At 42.3% G+C, this 23,944-nt stretch overlaps 1 protein-coding gene across 3 annotated transcripts in view; it reads right to left on the reverse strand.

The window, feature by feature from the left end:
- Positions 1-1,765: 1,765 nt before the first annotated feature.
- Positions 1,766-23,944, reverse strand: part of LOC135510813 (anthrax toxin receptor 1-like) — a 55,297-nt gene continuing 33,118 nt past the window's right edge. The window contains exons 17-18 of one of the 3 annotated variants that reach the window (XM_064932064.1): positions 19,903-19,983; positions 1,766-2,610 (exon numbers count right to left, since the gene is read on the reverse strand). In XM_064932064.1, coding sequence (XP_064788136.1) covers positions 2,353-2,610; positions 19,903-19,983 — 339 coding nt within the window. In that variant the 3' untranslated portion in view covers positions 1,766-2,352. The other 2 variants (XM_064932065.1, XM_064932066.1) reach the window with 2 other exon arrangements.

Raw genomic sequence — 23,944 nt, forward strand, 5'->3', positions numbered from 1 at the left:
TTAATGTAAATTCAAATATTTTTGGGGTAGGGTCTAGGGAGGAGAAGGGGGGGGGGGGGCTAGGGAAAGAAGTGGGTTTTGTACAGACCAAGAAAGAGTCGCCAGACAAGCGAGTCATGTGAAGCTGTCACTTATTACATAATTAGTCGTAGGGCTGCACACGGAACCGATGACCATTTGAGTAATTATCTATCTAAACCAGAGGTTCTCTGAGGAGACTTTCCCATGCCTCTCTGAGGGGGTAGGCAGACGTTCTGGCACATTCTGGGAATAAATAGACACTGTTTATTGCCTTTTTGATATTTGGGAGCACTGAGTAATTATGAACTCATTCTGAGAGTTTCCTTACAGTACGATAAATTAACTACATTTACCAATGAGGGCCTTAACAGAACCGAAAGTGTAATCTGTTTAATTAAAAGCACATTTCCTGAAGAAAAAAACATGACTTTTTATTAACATAAAATAATAAATATGTGTAGGTTTCAGCACCATAACTTATTTATTATACTCGTCATATCAGCTCAACTGGTTAACATGACTGGGAAAGTCACTTGCATTTAGGGCTGGTGTATACAGATACACCCCTTCAAATTAGCGAATTCAGGTATTTCAGCCACACCTGTTGCTGACAGGTGTATAAAATCGATCACAGCCATGCAATCTCCATAGACAAACATTGGCCATAGAATACTGAAGACCAAAGTGACTTTCAATGTGGCATCCTTTCATAGGATGCCACCTTCCCAACAAGTCAGTTTGTCAAATGTCTGCCCTGCGAGAACTGCCCCGGTCAACTAAGTGCTGTTATTGTGAAGTGGACACGTCTAGGAGCAACAACGGCTCAGCTGCGAAGTGGTAGGCCACACAAGCTCACAGAACGGGACTGCTGAAGTGCGAAGCGTGTAAAAATGGTCTGTCCTCGGTTAGAACACTCACTACTGACTTCCAAACTGCCTCTGGAAGCAACGTCAGCACAAGAACTGTTAGTCGGGAGCTTCATGAAATGGGTTTCCATGGCCAAGCAGCCCGGCACAAGCCAAATATCACCATGCGCAATGCCAAATGTTGGCTGTAGTGGTGTAAAGCTCACCACCATTCTCTGGAGTGATGAATCACGTTCCTCCATCTGGCAGTGGGTTTGGCGGATGCCAGGAGAACGCTCCCTGACCCAATGCACTGTGCTAACTGTAAAGTTTGGTGGAGGAGGAATAATGGTCTGGGGCTGTTTTTCGTAGTTCCGGCTAGTGAAATGCTACAGAATAAAATTACATTCTAGACGATTCTGTGCTTCCAACTTTGTGGCAACAGTTTGGGGAATGCCATTTCCTGTTTCGGCATGACAATGCCCCAGTGCACAAAGCGAGGTTCATACAGAAATGGTTTGATGAGATCGGTGTGGAAGAACTTGAATGGCCTGCAGAGCCCTGACCTCAACCGCATCAAACACCTTTGGATTGGAAAGCCGACTGTGAGCCAGGCCTTATCACCCAACATCAGTGCCTAATGCTCGTGGCTGAGTGGAAGCAAATCCCCGCAGCAATGTTCCAACATCTAGTGGATAGCCTTCCCAGAATAGTGGAGGCTGTTGTAGCAGCAAAGGGGGAACCAACTCTATATTAATGCCCATGATATTGAAATGAGATGTTAGATGAGCAGGTGTCCACATACCTTTGGTAATGTAGTGTATTTTACTTTTTTTTTAAAGGCAAATATGGACAATTATTTTACCTGGTACACAGAATAATAATGCTGGACACAAATATTGGAAAGAAAATGCTTTAATGATAGACAAATGTTTTTCACTGTTAACAGATGAACACAAAGCAGATTATCATTTTAGTCTCTAGTGAGGGACCTTTAGCCTGGCCTCCAGACAAACATAAAGTTTAAGTTTGAGGTTACATTTAATTCCTCATCAGCCTATCAAAGATATTAAACTTTTTCTCCACCAACCAATGGCATTTCTTTAAATATGTGAACTCGGCCAGCAGAGGGATATTGTAAACCTCCAATGTCAAGGTTCACAATATCCCTCTGGCCGAGTTGACCTATTTACGATTCAATCCATGTACGATTCAATACCATTACAATTGTATTTCTGTTCATAAGACAACACAATTTGAGGAAACAGAATTTGTCTGCACCTCCTAAAGACCAGAGGCATTTACTGTGAACTCAGTAGTTGATTTGGTATTCACCAAAATATGATACTTGCTGTCCAGCAACAAACCTTTGAGATCAAAGCCTGAACCTGTGTATTAAATAAATACCTTTGCTCTTGGTGGTGTGAGGAGAGTGTTTTTGGGGGGTGTTACTACTGTGAGGGCGTAATAGGGGTTTGTCTTGTCCTCAGGGCCTGGGTGGCGGGCGAGCGGGAGGGGGGCCTGGGGGTGCACGGGCTGGAGGGGGGCCTGGGGGAAGTCGGCTGGACGGGGGTGCACGGGAGGGAGGGATGGAGACGGAGGGAGGAGTGGAGTGTGGGGGAGGTGAGGACGGTTGGACTAGAGGCCTCTGAACTGGAGGAGGGGGAAGGGTTTGAGAGCGACGGGCAGAAGGGGGTCGAATGGACTCCTTGTTTTTTACGCGTGTGAAGTTGATACATCGACCCTGCAACACAGACAGACGGAACCAAGTTAGACCAGGGGTTCAGAACACAGACGCCCTTTCCACAGTTAGTTACATCACTGTTTGGCTGCAGAGTTCTGATTAAAAGGTGACAAAGTAAACCAGCACGCACATACACACATGTGCGTGTGTATATGTCCTGTTTGCATCAAGATAGGTGAAGATTGGGGGGAACAATGCAAACTAAGAATAATGGTATTAGGGTGCTAATAAAAACAAGTGTTAAAGAATCCACTCCTCTAAGTGGTCCGAGTGTTGCAGAGAATTTAGAACTGGGCCGTTTAACTGGAAACAACTTTCCAGAGTCTGTAACACATCGTCTCTGAGCCACACACACACACACACACACACACACACACACACACACACACACACACACACACACACACACACACACACACACAGGCCCTCACAACAAAGCCCCTTTACAAGTCTTTCACACGTCATTAACTGGGCAGAATACATCTTCAAATCTCGAGGTGAAATGAGGGGAGAAATCAAAAGACATTGACTTTTTTATTTCTGTATTGTTATTTAGGTAGCCAATTTCAGATGCAAACACACATTTCTGTGAAAAGACAAAGCATTATCTCATCTCTGTATGTTTTTGAGTCATCTTCCAGGTTTTTATTCATACATAGGTATTGGATGTATTTTAAAAATTGTCATACAACTTAATGACAAATCAAAACAATAAAAGGCACAACGAAAAAAAGTGCAACAAAAACGACAAAAGCACATGGTTAAAAAGCACATCAACTACGAAAAGCACAACAAGAAAAGGCACAGGGATAACGAGCTCAACAATATAACACAAAGCACTAAGACATCCAGATCAATTATGAAAATCTCCCATCTCTGACAAACACACACATCTCACTCTCCCATCTCTCCACATTACTCTCACTCTAATGGGTTCATGAATGGCCATCAGCAGGTTACCAGTTTCTGCCACAATGTGTGTGTGTGTGTGTGTGTGTGTGTGTGTGTATGTCATCCTCTGTGAAAGCACGTCACCCAACCAGATGGGAAGTTGAAAGGCCACAAGCCAAATTGTGACAGAAGAGATTCCCTTTCATTGTCCCCTGATGGCCCTGTCACACAGCAGAGAGGAGAGGAAATAGGGAAAAGTAGGAAAGAGGGAGGAGAGGGCCTTGTTTATTAAATAGGCAACGCAAATCAGGACCTCCCATCTTCTCTCTCCACCAAACTCACAGGAACCTCTGGCCAAATAGAGATATCACATCTGCAGAATAAGGGTCTTGTTCCGCTATATGCATAGCGTGTGTAAGTGGATCCTTGGTTGTGTGATGGAGGGATCTTATACAGTTGCCTGTGAAGTGTGTGTGTGAGTGGATACTTTTAAGGTCATGTGAGGTGACATGCAGAGCTGTCAGTTCAGAGCGCACTCTCATGAAACGCCGCGATGCGTGGGGTTTTGTTCTATCCTCGCAGGGACATAAAAGTCACCACAAGGATAATAAAACAAGGAAAATTCTCCCTTGTGGGGACATTTCCCACGAGGACAAATGCTATTTTGGCTTTAGGGGGCTAGGATTACAATTAGAATTAGGAGTTAACCCTAAAGCTAGGGTTAGGTTTCAGGGAAATTCTCCTTCGTGGGGACATTTCCCACATCCACACGAGGACAAAGGTTAGTTTAGGGGCGAGGTTTAGGGTTACAATTGGGGTAAGGGAAAATAGGATTTTGAATGGAAATACATTTTAGGTCCCCATGAGGATAGAAAAACAAGTGTGTGGGTGTGTGTGAGAGAGGGACTGAGAGGCTGGGTATGCTGAGGGTTGTAATGGAGCTGTGTTTGTTTCCCACCAGAGGCAGGTTATGACTTGCCTGAGTAGTGAGTACCAGTATCTTTAGTTAACATTCCACTCCTTACCACTGCTTTCGGCAATCTTAACTATGATCTCAACTTTCAATATGCAGTTGTTGATTGGTAGTTGGAAACAACATTAATATTTTCTATGACGTTATGGAACACAGGGTGCGAGCAAATTTGGCGCAATGTAGAATTTTTTAAGAACAAACAATACCTTGATGACCTGCTGAGGTCATTCCCTTGTAAGAAGGCAGTGTTACTGCAAGATCACGTTGTTCAAAGTCAAGTGGCGAGAGAGGACTCCGTAATGAGAGAGAAAAAAAGAGGAAAATATCAGCCTACAAGATTTAATCGAGCAGTGTTTGCTTCAGTTGCATCCCATTAACGAGAGGAAAGAAACTCAAAAACCGGCCACCTGTCGTCATTCCTCGAACACATGCTGATCAGTGATTGATATGAAAGAAGTATGCGAGAAGTACAGGAACTGTCCCCCCCTCCCCCAAGTTGGTACATTAGACTGTTCGCCGAAATTCACAAATGACATTATGCTATAGAGACCTCTTATTATTTATTCACTGTTAAGGTTTCATACATATTGTCCATGCCTAGTATTATTATAGCCGACAGGAAAAAAATAACCATTAATGACACTGAAATGCTGCTGTATCTGATCGCATGCAGGCCTACCATCTATTGCCGTTATACACTTGATTGAGGCACTTAAACCCCCACAAAGAAGTCAAACCCCCGCAAAGTAGAACTGCACTGCGTGTGCAGGCTTGTGCAGATCCAGCCCTGAAACACCCAAGTCTGCTTATCAAGGTCCTGTTGAGCAATTGGTGTTTAGGCTACAACGAGGTTAGTCCAAGGCTCGACGAAATGCCTGTAGCTCTCCTGGAGGATGGTTGCTAATCTTGATATAAAAATACTGTTTAATTACAACCAAATACTTTGTCATATTTATATAAAATCATTCCCCAATTCAATTAATCTGGGATCAAATGGATAAGGCTACTTTGAAGTAGCCTAACTCGACATGTTTATATACAATACCAGTCAAAAGTTTGAAAAGACCTACTCATTCAATGGTTTTTCTTTATTTTTTATTATTTTCTACATTGTAGAATAATAGTGAAGACATCAAAACTATGAAATAACACATATGGAATCACTTAGTAACCAAAAAAAGTGTTATACAAATCAAAATATATTTAAAATATATGTAAAAATTTTCAAAGTAGACTTTGCACAATGTTGGTTTTCTCTCAACCAGCTTCACCTGGAATGCTTTTCTAACAGTCTTGAAGTAGTTCCCACACATGCTGAGCACTTGTTGGCTGCTTTTCCTTCACTTTGTGGTCCAACTCATCCCAAACCATCTCAATTGGGTTGAGGTTGGGTGATTGTGGAGTCCAGGTAATCTGATGCATCACTCCATCACTCTCCTTCTTGGTCAAATAGCCCTTACACAGCCTGGAGGTGTGTTGGGTAATTGTCCTGTTGAAAAACAAATGATAGTCCCACTAAGCGCAAACCAGATGGGATGGCATATCGCTGCAGAATGCTGTGGTAGCCATGCTGGTTAAGTATGCCTTGAATTTTAAATAAATCACAGACCATGTCACTAGCAAAGCACCATCACACCACCTCCTCCATGCTTCACAGTGGGAACCACATGCGGAGATCATCCATTCACCTATTCTGCATCTCACAAAGACACGGGGGTTGGAACCTAAAATCTCAAATTTGGATTCATCAGACCAAAGGACAGATTTCCACCTGGCTAATGTCCATTGCTCGTGTTTCTTGGCCCAAGCAAGTCTCTTTCTTATTGATGTCCTTTGGACTCCTGAGTGGTGCAGCGGTCTAAGGCACTGCATCTCAGTGCTAGAGGTGTCATTACAGACCCTGGTTCAATTCCCAGGCTGTGTCACAACCGGCTGTGATTGGGAGTCCCATTGGGCAGTGAGCAATTTGCCCAGCGTCATCCGCGTAAGGTTTGGCCAGTGTAGGCCGTCATTGTAAATAACAGTAGCAAGAAAAAGTATGTGAATTACATGGAATTCTGCATAAATTGGTCATAAAATTGTATCTGATCATCTGTTGTTGATGTACTTCTGTGTTTTGGGTCTTTGTCCTGTTGCATCACCCAACTTCGATTGAGCTTCAATTGGTGGACAGATAGCCTTACATCCTCCTGCAAAATATCTTCAATTCATTGTTCCGGCGATGAAAGCTTCTTTCAATTCGAGGTGAGTATCGCTGTTCTGATGTCCAGAAGTTATTTTCGGTAGCAGCAACATTATGTACAAAATAAGTTTAAAAAATAAGTTACAAACAACACAAAAAATATATGTCTTTATATGCTTTTCCAAGAGAGAAATCACTTTGTTTATGAAGCCTGATCACTGTTAGTTAGTGGGTATGGCTGAATTATGATGACCGATGATGACAGCTTGTTGTTGAGTCATACACCAAGCGTTGGGGGTCATCGCATCTTCTACCTTGGCAGTACTCTGCGCCTTGTGTCTGGCTGACTGTTCGTCTCTGTGATGGCTGTCAATCATTTCCTGTAAATCTCCAACGGTCCAATTTTCAAAAGGCTTGCACCTTTTATCTTTATCTTTCACCTTTATTTAACCAGGTAGGCCAGTTGAGAACAAGTTCTTGTTTACAACTGCAACCTGGCCAAGATAAAGCAAAGCAGTGCGACAAAAACAACAACACAGAGTTACACATGGGATAAACAAACGTACAGTCAATAACAGTACAATAGTAGAAAAATCTGTATACAGTGTGTGCAAATGAAGTAAGGAGGTAAGGCATAAATAGGCGAAGTAATTACAATTGATCAATTTACACTGGAGTGATAGATGTGCAGATGAGGATGTGCAAGTAGAAATACAGGTGTGCAAAAGAGCAGAAAAACAAAAACAAATATGGGGATTAGGTAGGTAGTTGGTTGGATGGGCTATTTACAGATGGGCTGTGTACAACTGCAGTGATCGGTAAGCTGCTCTGACAGCTGACGCTTAAAGTTAGTGAGGGAGATATGTCTCCAACTTCAGCGATTTTTGCAATTCGTTCCAGTCATTGGCAGCAGAGAACTGGAAAGAAAGGCGGCCAAAGAGATTTTGGCTTTGGGGATGACCAGTGAAATATACCTGCTGGAGCGCGTTGCTATGGTGACCAGTGAGCTGAGATAAGGCGGAGCTTTACCTAGCAAAGACTTATAGATGACCTGGAGCCAGTGGGTTTGGTGTCGAATATGTAGCGAGGACCAGCCAACGAGAGCATATAGGTCGCAGTGGTAGGTAGTATATGGGGCTTTGGTGACAAAACGGATGGCACTGTGATAGACTGCATCCAATTTGCTATTTGCTATTTTGCAAATTACATCGCCGAAGTCAAGGATCAGTAGGATAATCAGTTTTACGAGGATAGTCAGTTTTACGCAGCATGAGTGAAGGAGGCTTTGTTGCGAAATAGGAAGCCGTTTCTTGATTTAACTTTGGATTGGAGATGCTTAATGTGAGTCTGGAAGGAGAGTTTACAGTCTACTGTCTACAGTCTTGAAGAGCATGCATTTAGTTTTACTAGCGTTTAAGAGCAGTTGGAGGCCACAGAAAGAGTGTTGTATGGCGTTGAAGCTCTTTTGGAGGTTTGTTAACAAAGTGTCCAAAGAAGGGCCAGATGTACTGTATACAGAATGGCGTCATCTGCGTAGAAGTGGATCAAAGAGCCACCCGCAGAAGAGTGACATCATTGATATATACAGAGAAAAGAGTCGGCTTGAGAATTGAACCCTGTGTCAGAGGTCCGGACAACAGGCCCTCCGATTTGGCACACGGAACTCTATCTGAGAAGTAGGCGAGACAGTCATTAGAGAAACCAAGGTTGCTGAGTCTGCCGATAAGAATACGGTGATTCACAGAGTCGAAAGACTTGGCCAGGTCGATGAAGATGGCTGCACAGTACTGTCTTTTATCGATGGCGGTTATGATATCGTGCACCCGTGACCAGCTTGGAAACTAGATTGCATAGAGAAGGTACGGTGGGATTCGAAATTATTGGTGATCTGTTTGTTCACTTGGCTTTCGAAGACTTTATAAAGGCAGGGCAGGATGGATATAGGTCTGTAACAGTTTGGGTCTAGGGTGTCTCCCCCTTTGAAGAGAGGGATGACCGCTGCCACTTTCAAATCTTTAGGAATCTCAGACGATACGAAAGAGAGGTTGAACAGACTAGTAATAGGGGTTGTAACAATGACGGTGGATAATTTTAGGAAGAGAGGGTCCAGATTGTCTAACCCAGCTGATTTGTAGGGATCTAGATTTTGCAGCTCAATCAGAACATCAGCTGTCTGGATTTGGGTAAAGGAGAAGTGGGGGGAGGCTTGGGCGAGTTGCTGCAGGGGGTGCAGATCTGTTGGCTGGTGTTGGGATAGCAAGGTGGAAAGCATGGACAGCCGTAGAGAAATGCTTATTGAAATTTCTGTTTGAAAAAGCTAGCCTTTGCTTTCCTAACTGACTGTGTGTATTGGTTCCTAACTTCCCTGAAAAGTTGCATATCGTGGGGACTATTCGATGCAAGTGCAGTACGCCACAGGGTGGTTCTGTGCTGGTCAAGGGCAGTCAAGTCTGGAGTGAACCAAGGGCTATATCTGTTCTTAGTTATACATTTTTTGAAAGGGGCATGCTTATTTAAGATGGTAAAGGAAAGCACTTTTAAAGAACAACCAAGCATCCTCTACTGACTGGATGAGGTCAGAAGTGTTTAAGGGAGCATTTGACAGTGATGAGGGGTGGTCGTTTGACCGCGGACCCATAACGTACGCAGGCAATGAGGCAGTGATCGCTGAGATCCTGGTTGAAAACAGCAGTTGTATTTAGAGGGCATCATCCACTCTTTCCCCCTGTCTTTACAAGCACTCACTGGAAAGGTCAACTGCTTTGCTCAGTCTGACCAAATAATCCAAGCAGCTCTCTGACTGTCTTGGTAAGGTTTCATAGAAGTATCCTAATGGAATTGAGGATTAGATTGTCTCTCCAAAGTGCTGCCTCAGGATATTGTATTTAGCTTCAGGGTCTCTGCTTAAGTTAACGAGAGGGTTTCCACGGAGCCCAACCCTGAATATGTCTTTAGCCCGCCCCATTAGTCAGTCCTGTATCTCTTGCCCCTGTTCTTATATACTGCATCCCTTCTTTTTCAAGTAAGCTTGCATAAGTTCTTGCCATTCAGTCACTGTGCACCGGTATGTGCTATAACCCCTGAAGTGGGGTGGTTTTCTGATGTCTGACTTCAGAATTAGATTGACCATTGACCAATCGGGAATTAGTACTATGGGCTGGGGAGTGCTTGGAGCAGCCCCTGCTAGACTCGTGGCAACTTGATTTCCTATTTCACGACCCAGTTGTTTGACTAACTCTGCTAGGGCTATGTTGATCCGGGTCGCGGCCCAAATCTGTAGCGGTCGTTATATGTACCACGGAAGAACCAAGAAATGAAGAGTGACACCACGGCTGTCTTTTTTGGGCTTTAATGTAGATCTGCAATGGTATTAGGAAAAGTCAGGACAGGAATGAATCATTCTTCAATACACTATCTGACAATTGTTCTTTCTCTCACTGTTTCGTGACCAAATTAGAGCAGACGGTGTTAATACTATATGGCCTACCGGTATTTTGTTTCAATCCAAGCACATTCTGCCTCGTGGCATAGTTTTGGCCGCATGAGAAGAAAAATGTGACTATTCAGCTAACCATCCTAAAATCTCATAAGAAAGGTGATGTTTTTGGATTAACAGTAAAGCCATACTATGCAAATATATTTGGTTCTGTTATGTAAAATACAAAATGAATCATTGTGTGATCTTCCAAGACATTGATTCAGCTTTGATCGAACTTGATTAAACAAGCACCATTGTGAGAAGTGGTAGCTTGACACTACACCAATGCTTCCACTGCAGCGAACGGAGCGCACCAAGTATTGCTATAGCCTACCTCCCGCAACATTTGGTGATGGCGAAACAAGAGAGCACGTGTGGCTTTTATGAAGATCTGGGAATATTTGGCCAATGAAACATTTCTGGTTCGTCCCAGAGAATGTAAAACAGTTAGGAAGGGAGACTTTAAAACAGTTTTGCATGAAGAAGCAGCAAATATGTTGAATGAGCAACTAATGAGCATCACACGTTTGAGGAAATTACAAAGGGCTACAATGCGGGACTGTCCCGCACAATCTGGGACATGATCATCCTACTATCATCCTACTATCTGGGTGCCAGATGCATCGAATCCCCTTATTGAATATAGCTGTTGTTCCCATTCAAAACAATGATGGAAAAATGGGCAGACTGGGGAGTGTACCCATAAGAGCAAAGCAGTAAGTAAAAGCATAAAGTAAAAGCAGGAAGTGTACCCATCAATCTGTGCTGTGATTTGTTGAAACCACTCAACAGACATTCCATTCCATTGTATGAGCCAATGCTGATGTAATTAGCATCATTTGAATGTTACCATGGAAATTATTGCATCACAATACCAGGCAGCCATTACGAGTTTATACAACGGGTGGGTCTAATCCTGAATGCTGATTGTGTAAAACTGCATTCCCGATGTGTCTATTCCACAAGTTAACACTGGCTAAATCTATGACTTTAAAATGCCTATTTACTCTGTTCCATCTGACTGTGCAATCCACTGTCTCATCAGCCCAGCCAAGCAATTTATGAACTTGTTCTCCACTATAAAAAGTATCTAGACATTATCTCACATTTCCTTTCGACTAATATTTAGTTTTCAATAGCGGAGATTTGTATAAATCTTGCCTTCTTTCTCTTCAACATTTGCAACATTGTTTCAATAATCAAATTCGATCTCCAGCTGTCCTATAGTAATGAATATGTAGGGACGAGACAGACAGACAGGCAACGTTTTTCAGCTAGTCGAAATCATGAATCAGTTGGTATAATTTTTATGGATATATACAAAGAAATGTCCATTGAAAACAGGTCAAACGAAACAAGTGTAGCTAGTTTGCAGTCTTTCCAGCTTCAGTTTGAAGTGATTGTGTTAGCTGTGTCGTTGTCTAGCTCCTCTGAACAACAGTGTCCTCATGAATGGGCATATTTTCTATGCCAGGTGTAATCGCGCCTCATTAGCTCATTGTTATGGATGTATCCAAATAAATGTCACTAGAAAACAAGCTTAAACAAATGCAAATGCAGCTACTTTGCTGTTATTCTGGCTGCAGTTGTTGACGTAAGTGTAAGTTAGCCGTAATTGGCTAGCTAGCAAGCAAGGGATAAAAACGTTGCCAGCCAGTATGGCAATTGAACATTGAGAACAAACGACAGGGTTGCATCCATAGATACAGAACAAAAAGACTGAACGACTGGGTCGCGTCTCTGGCAACCGATTTGATAGAACGAAGGACCAAGCCGGCTTGGGTAGCGTCCCTAGATTTGTGTCGGGACTATATCTTATGGAAGGATGAAATGGTATGAGTAAATTAATCAAAATACAGTTTTTAATTCAAATATGTCAATCATTATTTCAGTATGTTGTTAACCCGTTGTATAAAAGTGATAACACCCTCGAAGCCGGTGTTTTGAGGATATACTGGCTTGGTCTCGGGCCTAACAACACCCATCCCAAAATATCCTCCAAAACACCGGCTTTTCGGGCATTATCCCCTAATTACCAGTCAAATTGCCATGATTAGAGGTTCCAAGTGTATTCATTCTGATTTCCATGCCAAGGGTTTACCGGAAGGAATAAACCTGAGGTAGAGAATGTTCTAGGTGGTCTACATAGCAGTAACACTACACGCAGCCACCAATGATTACATGACATGTTGTTGATGACGTTGCACATTATACTGCCACTGCCATCATTAGGCTGAAAAGTTCAGTTGTGTCTCAAAATTACACTTGCACAGTGATACTTATTGTGTAAACCTGTTCCGCCATTTTGCCACCAGCTCCTCCTCGGTTGGTTTTTCAACCGGGGAGATGTTTTGAGGTTAGTCTGGTGTGTTAACTTTGAAGTCTTTGTTTATAACTCGTCTATCTTCCCGCCACTTGACAGCCTGCGGGACCAATCTGGTTCTAAAGTTTAATTTCTTCTCTCCAGACACTCGCTTCTCTACCCAGTCCTTGGCCTGTTTGGAATACTTAACACGGCTTCTCGGATCTCCTGAAGGATGTGTGACAATAACAAAACATTTAAATGAGTCTTAATTACACTTTCCTTGCATTCTCCTGAAAAGATTATTGGAGAAGGCATGTGTGGAGAAACCTTGGGTGTGAAAAGGGTACGAAGGATACAAAGATTTGAGAGATTGAGCAAAGATACAATTTGAGACAGTATAGTTCATTGCCCTATCCTCATGTCTGTTCCAACAACCCCTCTCTTTCCATTCCCTCCGAGGCAGGTATAAAATGGAGTGCACAAGCATGATGTCGTCAATCTGCTATTATTTTGAACCAAATCAAACTTCTACATAAAGTGGGAATAGGGTCTGGTTTGAGAGTAAGAAAAAAAATGATGATTACATGTGATAAGAGGGAAGTAGAGTGGCTTGCGAAATTATTCACCCCCCTTGGCATTTTTCCTATTTTGATGCCTTACAACCTGGAATTAAAATAGATTTTTGGGGTGTTTGTAGCATTTGATTGACACAACATGCCTACCACTTTGAAGATGCAAAATATTTTTTATTGTGAAACAAACAAGAAATAAGTTTAAAAAAACAGAACTTGAGCGTGTTTAACTATTCACCCTCCCAAAGTCAAAACTTTGTAGCACCACCTTTTGCTGCGATTACAGCTGTAAGTCGCTTGGGGTATGTCTTTATCAGTTTTGCACATCGAGAGACTGAATTTTTTTCCCATTCCTCCTTGCAAAACAGCTCGAGCTCAGTGAGGTTGGATGGAGAGCATTTGTGAACAGCAGTTTTCAGTTCTTTCCACAGATTCTCGATTGGATTCAGGTCTGGACTTTGACTTGGTCCTTCTAACACCTGGATATGTTTATTTTTGAACCATTCCATTGTAGATTTTGCTTTATGTTTTGGATCATTGTCTTGTTGGAAGACAAATCTCCGTCCCAGTCTCAGGTCTTTTGCAGACTCCATCAGGTTTTCTTCCAGAATGGTCCTGTATTTGGCTCCATCCATCTTCCCATCAATTTTAACCATCCTCCCTGTCCCTACTGAAGAAAAGCAGGCCCAAACCATGATGCTGCCACCACCATGTTTGACAGTGGGGATGGTGTGTTCAGGGTGATGAGCTGTGTTGCTTTTACACCAAACATAACGTTTTGCATTGTTGCCAAAAAGTTCAATTTTGGTTTCATCTGACCAGAGCACCTTCTTCCACATGTATGGTGTGTCTCCCAGGTGGCTTGTGGCAAACTTTAAACAACACTTTTTATGGATATCTTTAAGAAATGGCTTTCTTCTTGCCACTCTTCCATAAAGGCCAGATTTGTGCAATATACGACTGATTGTTGTCCTATGGACAGAGTCTCCCACCTCAGCTGTAGATCTCTGCAGTTCATCCAGAGTGATTATGGGCCTCTTGGTTGCATCTCTGATCAGTCTTCTCCTTGTATGAGCTGAAAGTTTAGAGGGACGGCCAGGTCTTGGTAGATTTGCAGTGGTCTGATACTCCTTCCATTTCAATATTATCGCTTGCACAGTGCTCCTTGGGATGTTTAAAGCTTGGGAAATCTTTTTGTATCCAAATCCGGCTTTAAACTTCTTCACAACAGTATCTCGGACCTGCCTGGTGTGTTCCTTCTTCTTCATGATGCTCTCTGCGCTTTTAATGGACCTCTGAGACTATCACAGTGCAGGTGCATTTATACGGAGACTTGATTACACACAGGTGGATTGTATTTATCATCATTAATCATTTAGGTCAACATTGGATCATTCAGAGATCCTCACTGAACTTCTGGAGAGAGTTTGCTGCACTGAAAGTAAAGGGGCTGAATAATTTTGCACACCCAATTTTTCAGTTTTTGATTTGTTAAAAAAGTTTGAAATATCCAATAAATGTCGTTCCACTTCATGATTGTGTCCCATTTGTTGTTGATTCTTCACAAAAAAATACAGTTTTATATTTTTATGTTTGATGCCTGAAATGTGGTAAAAGGTCGCAAAGTTCAAGGGGGCCGAATACTTTCGCAAGGCACTGTATATATATATATATATACATATATATATATACAAAGATCATGTGACACTTAGATTGCACACAGGTGGACTTTATTTAACTATTTATGTGACTTCTGAAGGTAATAGGTTGCACCAGATCTTATTTAAGGGCTTCATAGCAAAGGGGGTGAATATATATATGCACGCACCACTTTTCCATTGTTTATTTTTTATAATTTTTTGAAACTAGTAATTTTTTTCACTTCACCAATTTGAACTATTTTGTGTATGTCCATCACATGAAATCCAAATAAAAATGTATTTAAATTACTGGTTGTAATGCAACAAAATAGGAAAAACGCCAAGGGGGATGAATACTTTTACAAGGCACTGTAGATGAGAGGTGAGAAAGGGAGAGGATCAATCTGTTCATAAGAGGTATTAAACCAGACAATGTGATGTGTCCTATACCTGAAGCTGTAGTGGCTTGTGCACGTCCTGAATTTTCGTTGTGATCCAGGATGACAAGAGAGGTCCTTGCCTCAATAAATGGATACTTAAAGTGAGCAAAACATGGGCTGTCTTCCTGTCGCTAGGGTTACTGATTCAACCTCCTACTCACAGAGAAAAAATGGAAGTCAGAAGTCAAAATAAAATGAAATGGTAATTCCAGTCAATCAGGTGTGTGGAGTATAGTCTACCTTCGTACTGTGTGTTGTTTGCTCCATAGCTGGGTTCATAGTAACTCCCTGATGTTGAGGGACCTCCTCGGCAGACCATAAAGGGGTGAGGCTGTAAAGGGCTTCTCAATTGCAAGCGCAGGACAAGTGGCATCTGGCTTGGTTTCAATGGTGATGTTGGCTGGTGTAGCAGAGAAATGTAAATGTTTAAATTGAAATAATGTAAAGGTTGGGCTAGTTTGCCGTCATTACAACTCATGCACCTAGCTAGGGCCAGAGCCATACATTTACCTATATGGCTCTGGCTAGGGATAAGTGTCCTACTCATGGACCATAGCTAGGGCAAGGAATTGTTTGCAATCAATAGCACTACAGGAAAATGTAAAGCCTAGTAGCAAAGAATATAGAATTTCTTATCAGTGTAATGGAAATGGAAATTTTGTCAACGTTTTTTTTTTAAATTTTTAAACAGTCTGTAGGACTGTATAACGTTAGAGTAAGTTAGTAGCTAAGCTAAAAATATCACAAACTATTTCAGGGAACGGCAAACAAATAACGTTATAAATGACTTTATGGTGACTAGCTACAGGTGTTAGCAACTTAGCTAGCTAGCAACATACCTTGAATGGTTGGATCTTTCCTGTCCATGGTGGAAAGATGGTGGAAACAGAACCCGGTTTCAACAGGTCATCATTGTCGTCAGTGACCACAAAGTGATCACATGATCAACCACAGCTGGTTGATATATCATATTGACACCATAAGCAGGAAATTATTACAACACACCTTTGTAAGCATTTCACTGTACACCCGTTGTATTCGGCGCATGTGACAAATATGTCGGATGGCCTGCAGCCATGCCTGACAGACAGCTCCATCGCGGACAGGAAAAGATTAGAAATGTGCAGTGTACTATATTTGTATCCGACCGGAACATTATCGCACCCTGGTACAATGCACTTAATTTTGTCCAACTTGACTTAGCTACTCAACTACTAACATTGTTCACCTTACTTCAGAGATGACTAACCGCTAGCCTAGCTACTAGCTAACGTTACCATCGCTTCTTCTTTTTCTTCTTCTATGGAAACAGGATTCCCCAAAAACTGAACTACCAAAATAACGACCCAAAAAGATATAGTAAACTAAATCAACTTTTCTGTAAAAAAAAAAAAACAGATCTGATCCCTACACAGGCTCAAGGGGAACCTGGGAGGGCTGGTCTTCCGTCGCCAATACCCCTTTGCAAGTCTTCAGATGTAAAATCCTTGAGTCTCAAAAATAATTCTGCCGCAGCCACTATGATGTCCAGTTTCTTCGACTTCTTTGAGACTTGTGCTGTACAGTTTATAACTGTGGCAAAGAACGCAAAAAAAAATCCACTTTTTTAACACACAGGATATATTTTGTCTAGCAGCAAACATTTACTACAGGCTGTTGTGTATCCACAACCATATCTTCACTAGCATCACTTGTTTTCTCAATTCTTTTAATCACCTCCACATAGGAGATTTGATTGACCGCTCTATAACTTTTGCCACCACAATTTCCTTCACCCTTAAAGGGCCCTCCAGGAACTCAGGATCATGATTCCCACCACAATTTCCTTCACCCTTAAAGGACCCTCCAGGAACTCAGGATCATGATTCCCACCACAATTTCCTTCACCCTTATAGGGCCCTCCAGGAACTCAGGATCATGATTCCCACCACAATTTCCTTCACCCTTAAAGGGCCCTCCAGGAACTCAGGATCATGATTCCCACCACAACTGCAATACTGTCGTCCTTCTACACGCCGGTCTTCAATACACTCTGTCCGTCTGCACACATTTGAAACATGGCCAAATCCTTTACAATTCTTACACTGTAATGGTTTGGGGACGAATGCTCTTACATCGTATTTTACATAACCAAGCTTCACATGCGTAGACGTTTGCTCTTTATCAAAAAACAACAGGACCGACAGACTTTCCTCTTTTTTTCCATTCACCCAGCGGATCAGAGGCCGGGCACCAACTACACCAGGAATTCTCTTCAGGTATTCAACCTGAACATACCTTTGACAGGTGCTCTACTCCGAATTTCAAAACACAAAACTTCTGCTGTCCGGATTCTTTTGAGGCCCGCTGCAATCTTTCTCTGCTCTTCAGAAATACATTTAATCCAAATAAAACCAATCCTGGTTACGCTGACAGACTCCACTGTTCCCAGCTCATACTTCACCATTTTTGATACCTCAAACGAGTTTCCCACATATGCATCATTATTCAACCAACGCATCCCAACAAGAAGCGATTCATTATCATTTACACACGTATCCTCCACTCCAATTTTAGACAATTTCCTTTTTGTTCCAGTTTTCAAATGCTACTGTTGTCCAGCCAGAACATTCGTCTTCACCAAATTTACTTGGCGCGCTTCTTCATTCTAACTCAGCATCCACTTCTGTCATCTTTCCGCTAGACCGTAACTCCAAGACCACAGAGTGGAGTCTGACATTTACAACAGAAAATATACTTTTGACACGTTACCATCTCATTGTTTACTTTAACTTTCGTTCTGACTTCCTTGCTTGAAGACCAATAGTAAGATGCTCCTTTGTCCCACCTTCGTCCTGCCTCCTGTAATTATCAATCTAGGAACCACGAAGAAGAGTATCTACCAGATTACAAATGAAATGGAAGGCCTTTGCACTAGCATGAAGTAGGACTATGTTTTTTTTAACACTTTTTACATAAAAAGTATAACATTTATTTGGCAATTCAGTGCCGAGACATCAATCGCTGTTCATGTAACAATAAATACACATAGTTTTGAATGCATTTGAAGTACTTTTGGAAATTCTGCATTTTCATATGAAACAATGGACCTGAAAACTGTCTGGGGTACTGCCAGGCAAATGTTATAAAGTGGCCAGAAGTGGTTTTGGGTGAACTTCCCCTTTAACTTAGAGATTTGACGTTTGGAGCAACTTCGATATTTGAAGTTTGGAGAAACTGAACAATGCTGAGCAGGAGTCAACCCCGGATGTCAAAAACACTTTGAAATTTGATGTTTGGAGAAAAGTGCAAAAACGTATATAATTCTACAGTGAGAGAATGTTGGCAATAAGCACCTGAGACACAACTCTCCCCTACCCCAAACCACATTGGTTACAATACACCCGGCTCGCCACGCTGGTTTACTGCAGCATATGGAGGGGATTCCCTCCTCCCTCTCTCTCTGATATTCATGAGCTTGTGTTCTCATTGTGTCCATATGCTGTCTCTGGTGTAGGTCTGCTGCTCTGCTGCTTCCCTTTTCACGACCAGACCACCGCAGTCAGAACCAACCAGGCTGCCCACATCAATCTACTGTTGCTACACTCTCTTTTCCCCTCTCAACTCAACAATGGGACTCCTTCTCAATGGGCTGTGTAATGTCCCCTGTGTGACTTTAGGGCCTCTCGCTCTGTGTTTTTGTGTGTGTGACTTTAGTACCTATCGATGTGTGTTTGTGCATGTGTGCACATGTATGCATGTGTGAGTGTGCGAATTTAGGGCCTCACTGTTTAATAAGGTGTTAAATCAGACCACCAAGGTTCTGTTAAAGGCACCTCTAACCTCTCTCCCCTCTAACCCTAACCCATTCACCCAGTCAAGAAGGTGTGAAAGACAGGATAAGGGTACAGAGAGATAAAAACAAAGAGCACTGAGAGGGAGAATGAGAGAAAGATGGAATAGAGATAGTGAGAGAGAAGGACAGAGAAGTAGAGAGACAAAGTGAGAGACATAGGGAGAAGAAGAGAAAGAGGATGAAAGAGAGGAGTAATGTGAAGAAGATTCTCATTGAAAAGGAAGAGAGATAGAGAGGGCGGGTGGTCTCTCTCTGTCTCTCCCCTCCCCTTCTTTGCACAACAATAACACCAACATAACACAAACAACAGCAGTCATGAAGTAAACCTGACCCTGTCACATCCCAAAACATATTTTCTTCCCAGTGAATGAAACAGAGACTACTGGAAAGGTGGCTCCTATCTGTACTCACTGTCGTGTTAAATGACATCATCTCTGCCTGATCCTTATTTTAAATATCTTTTTAGGCAAACTACTGTATCTGAGCTCGCAGTTTCTCTCAGGAGAGTAGCAGAGGACTCCTACATAAAGCTGGAAACTCCATCAACTCCCGGTCAGTATCAGTACATAACTCTCCCTGTGTTTGAACAATAGTAGCTTTGTGTGTGTAGGACAGAAAGATATGTTATTGGCGGTTCATTCAGAAAGTATGTGTGCACATGTGTGTGTCAGTAAGAGACAGATTTCAGCAGCTTATTCACAGAGTTTATATAGAAACATCCATCTGTGTGTGTGTGTGAGTGTGTGTGTGTGTGAGGCCGATAGCTGTACTATGGGAGCTACCAGTGACTAATAGTATAGTACTGTGATTGTTTCACTAGCACCTGCCATTTCTATGGTACAGAGAATGCAGATGCTTCATTGAAAAGGATCACTGGAACACACACAAACGACCCAGAAGAGCGCTTTAGAGGAACCAGACTCTATAGGGGGATTCCTGTGTGTGTGTGCCTGTGTGTGAATAGTAACAGTCTCACCTTGTCTCCGGGCTGAGGTCTCATCAGGGACACCTGATCATATCCTCGATGACACAGAGCCCGCAGAGCATCCAACTTCCCCTGCAGATAGAGAAAGGGGAGTGGAAGAAGAAGGATCCATCAGGGGATCATATTAAAAGCTGGGGGTAAAAAAATAAGCTTTTCTATGGTGCTCTATTAATTCTTTATTTATCTTGGTGAATACCATAGTCCTTATTCACAGCGGAACATTCTACCATAGAAGGCTATTGCATCGAGCTAATAAACTGTTGTTGTATGATGTCAGGACTGATAATGACAAATATAGTTTCAAGCAGCCATGCCGGGGGTTCAAGCCAGAGTTATGGACTCGAGTCACATGAATTGGACTCGAGTCACCAATTTGATATCAAATAAAATAACTTGACTTGGACCCTAGACTCAGGACTCGAATGATCTGGCCAGGTTTTGGACCGTTTTGTCACTCATTTTGAGGCACAGAGTCTCTGTGGATTATATTCTTGTAAAGCTCAAAGAGAATCTCATGACAAATGAAATTCAAGTTCTGTGGTTGCAGCTTCACAAGCCTTTTAGGGTGCTGCTTATAGGTCACCAAGTGCAAACGGTCCGTATCTGGAGAATGTGTGTAAATGTTAGATAAGGTCTCTGATGTCAACAAAGAAATGTGTTTTCTTGGTGACCTGAACATTGGATTATTATCATCTAGTTGTCCTCTCAAGAGGAAGCATCTTACTGTTACTAATGATGTACCATGACCCAGGTTATCACTCAACCAACTAAAGCAGGGGTAGGAAACACTGTTCCCGGAGTGCCGCAGGTACTGCAGAATTCTGTTCACACTTGGCACCACACCTGACCAATTGAGCTAATTGATCAGTTCAGTGATTGCCTAAATTCAACACACCTGGTCTTCCAGGTCTGTTAAATCAAAAACATGAAGTGGCTGCGGCACTCCAGGACCAGGGTTACCTACCCCCGAATTAGAATGTATACCAACAGTGTTGGATCTGTGACATCCACTTGTATTGATCATATCTTCACTAACGCTGCAGAACTTTGCTACAAAGCAATATCAGTTCCCACTGGCTCTAGTGACCATAACATTGTGACAATAACAATGACAGCCGAAGTAGCAAAGGCAGGGCCTACAATTATTCATCAGATATCATACAAAATGTTTTCTCAGGACTTTTATTGACGATGTAAAACATGTTATGTTGGTCTGATGTGTTTAAGGAGGGGAATTCAGATCCAGCACTTGGGACTATTTGTAAAATTATTCTTGACAAGCATGGACTTGCTAAGAAACTAACCGTGAGAACTACTGTGAGCCCCCTGGATTGATGATGAATTAAAAAATGGTATGGTTCAAAGAAATTATGCAAAAAAGGTGTCAAACAAGTCAGGCTTCTCAGCTGATTGGTTGACATACTGTACATATTGAAATTTGGTGTCTTAAGAAATTATATTATCAAAACAAGAGAAATTACATATTACCATTGAAAAAAACTTTGGAGCACCTTAAATGATATGATGGGCTGAAAATACAATTAATCTTTATCGTTCATTGAAATTGATATGATTGATATAGCCAATCATGTGGTGCCAGGAAAATAATCTCTTACTCAATGTCGACAAATGTCGACAAAACAAAGGAGCTGATCGTGGACAGCAGAGGGAGCACACACATATCCACATCGACGGGACCGCAGAGGAGAAGGTGGAAGGTTTTAAGTTCCATGGCATACACATCACGGGCAAACTGAAATGGTCCACTAACACAGACAGTGTGGTGAAGAAGGCGCAACAGCGCCGCTTCGAACTCAGGAGGCTGAGGAAATTTGGCTTGTCACCTAAAACCCTCAAAAGCTTTTACAGTTGCACAATTGAGAGCACCCTGTCAGGCTGTATCACCGCCTGGTATGACAACTGCACCGCCCACAACCACAGGGCTCTCCAGAGGGTGGTGTGGTCTGCACAATGCGTCACCGGGGGCAAAGTACCTGCACTCCAGGACACCTACAGCACCCTATGTCACAGGAAAATAGCTTCTACCTCAAGGCCATCAGACTGTTAAACAGCCATCACTGCTGCCTCTGTGTTGAAATCATTGGCCACTCTAACAAATGGATCACTAATCACTTTATTAATGCCTCTTTAATAATGATGTTTACATGTCTTGCATTACTCATCCCATATGTATATACTGTATTTTATACCATCTATTTCGTCTTGCCTATGCCGCTCAGTCATTGTTCATCCATATACAGTAACTGTTCTGTACTTTGTCATGCATTTGTACGTTTTATGTGGACCCCAGGAAGAGTAGCTGCTGCATGTGCAGTAGCTAATGGGGATCCTTCTAAACTAAACTCTCCACACAGCCAAAGAGAGTAGCTGCAGTATTGCCCTTGCAAAAAACATGCAACATCGACTTGTGAAACAAACACTCTGCCCTCTGATTGGAACAGCAAACTGTCAATCAACACAGGTCTTTAAACATATTTTTTACCGGATCAGCTTGACTAATCAACACCAAATTTGATTTTGAGGTAATTTAAGTTTTGTCACAAAATGAAAAAGCCATAGTTTCTTGTAACTTTAATGCTTGAACCTCTAACTAGAAAATGTATAAAGTTTCTTGTGTGTTTGACTCATGCAGCTATCTAAAAGTTGCATTTTTATGCTAGTGGAAGAAGTTTAAATTGTCAGAGGCTAGAATTGCAACAGAAAGGAAGCTGCAGTAGGAAGGAAAGATGGATGGATAAGTACGTCCATAAAAAGATAAAAAGAAGCCTGGAGAAAAAGAGATGAGTAGATATGGATCAAGAGGCCACCAGCATTGCAACATAAAGGAGTAAGATTAGTGAGGGTGGATAAGATATAAAGCCAGTGGCTTGAAAGTGTCACAAGGTCAGAAGCAGAAACAGAGTATGTGGAACCAGCAGACAGATACCATCGAACAAAATGTTCAATACTGAACATTCTACTGGCTATTCTCATCAGCACCAACCATGCAGACCAAGATACCACATGACATAAGGTACTGTGTATGAAGAAGGTAAAGCATATGACTCTTCTAGTAGGTATGACAACTTCTGTTTGATATTCAGATCTGAAGCTGAAGAAAGCCGGCTGCTGTCTAACACGTCTAACCCTTCACATCCGCGTGGCATAAAGACTTAAAACCTCTTAGATGTAAAGTCCCCTGTTTAGGGGATGTGCGTGGTTCTGGTACCAAATAGCTTGCATTAAGCGATAGACCTGTTTCCTCTGGACACAGTAGTATATTTTCTGAGCCAGTGTGATGTAGGATGTGAAACCTGAAACCACTTGCAGCTGGGATGTCTCTCCGACCATTTCATTCACTCTTTCGACTGTCCATCAACTCCTGGCTAAACCATATATCACAACCACTGACAAAGCACATGCCTGCAATCCTTACATTATAGCACAGCAGGAGGGAGTGGTTTTTGTCATGGTAGCACATTCAGAGATCGATTTATAGCCTTTAATCTAAAATAAATGATAGATTTTAAACACAATAAAACTGTTCTGTTTAATATGAGATGAAAGGCGAGTTCCTAACAAGTTCGGGAAGCAAAGGTAGAGCTCTGTGAGACGTTCACAGCGATAGGGGCAGACGTTTTGATCAAGAGCGACCATTTGAAAATATTCACTAAACATGCAACGTGTTTTTCCTTACCCCTTTTTCTCCCTAATTTCATGGTATCCAATTGGTAGTTACATTCTTGTCCGATCGCTGCAACTCCAGTACGGACTCGTGAGAGGCAAAGTTCGAGAACCGTGCGTCCCCTGAAAACACGACCCCCAAGCCGCTCTGCTTCTTGACACACTGCTCGCTTAACCCAGAAGCCAGCTGCACCATTGTGTCGGAGGAAACAAGGTCGAGAGCTCTGCGTCCTCCGACACATGACCCCGCCAAGCCGCACTGTTTCTTGACACAATGCCCGCTTAACCTGGAAGCCAGCCACGCCAATGTGTCGGAGGAAACACCGTACACCATATTTAGAAAGCATAT

Source organism: Oncorhynchus masou, chromosome 23 (assembly GCF_036934945.1).
Source record: "Oncorhynchus masou masou isolate Uvic2021 chromosome 23, UVic_Omas_1.1, whole genome shotgun sequence".
Lineage (NCBI taxonomy): Eukaryota > Metazoa > Chordata > Actinopteri > Salmoniformes > Salmonidae > Oncorhynchus > Oncorhynchus masou.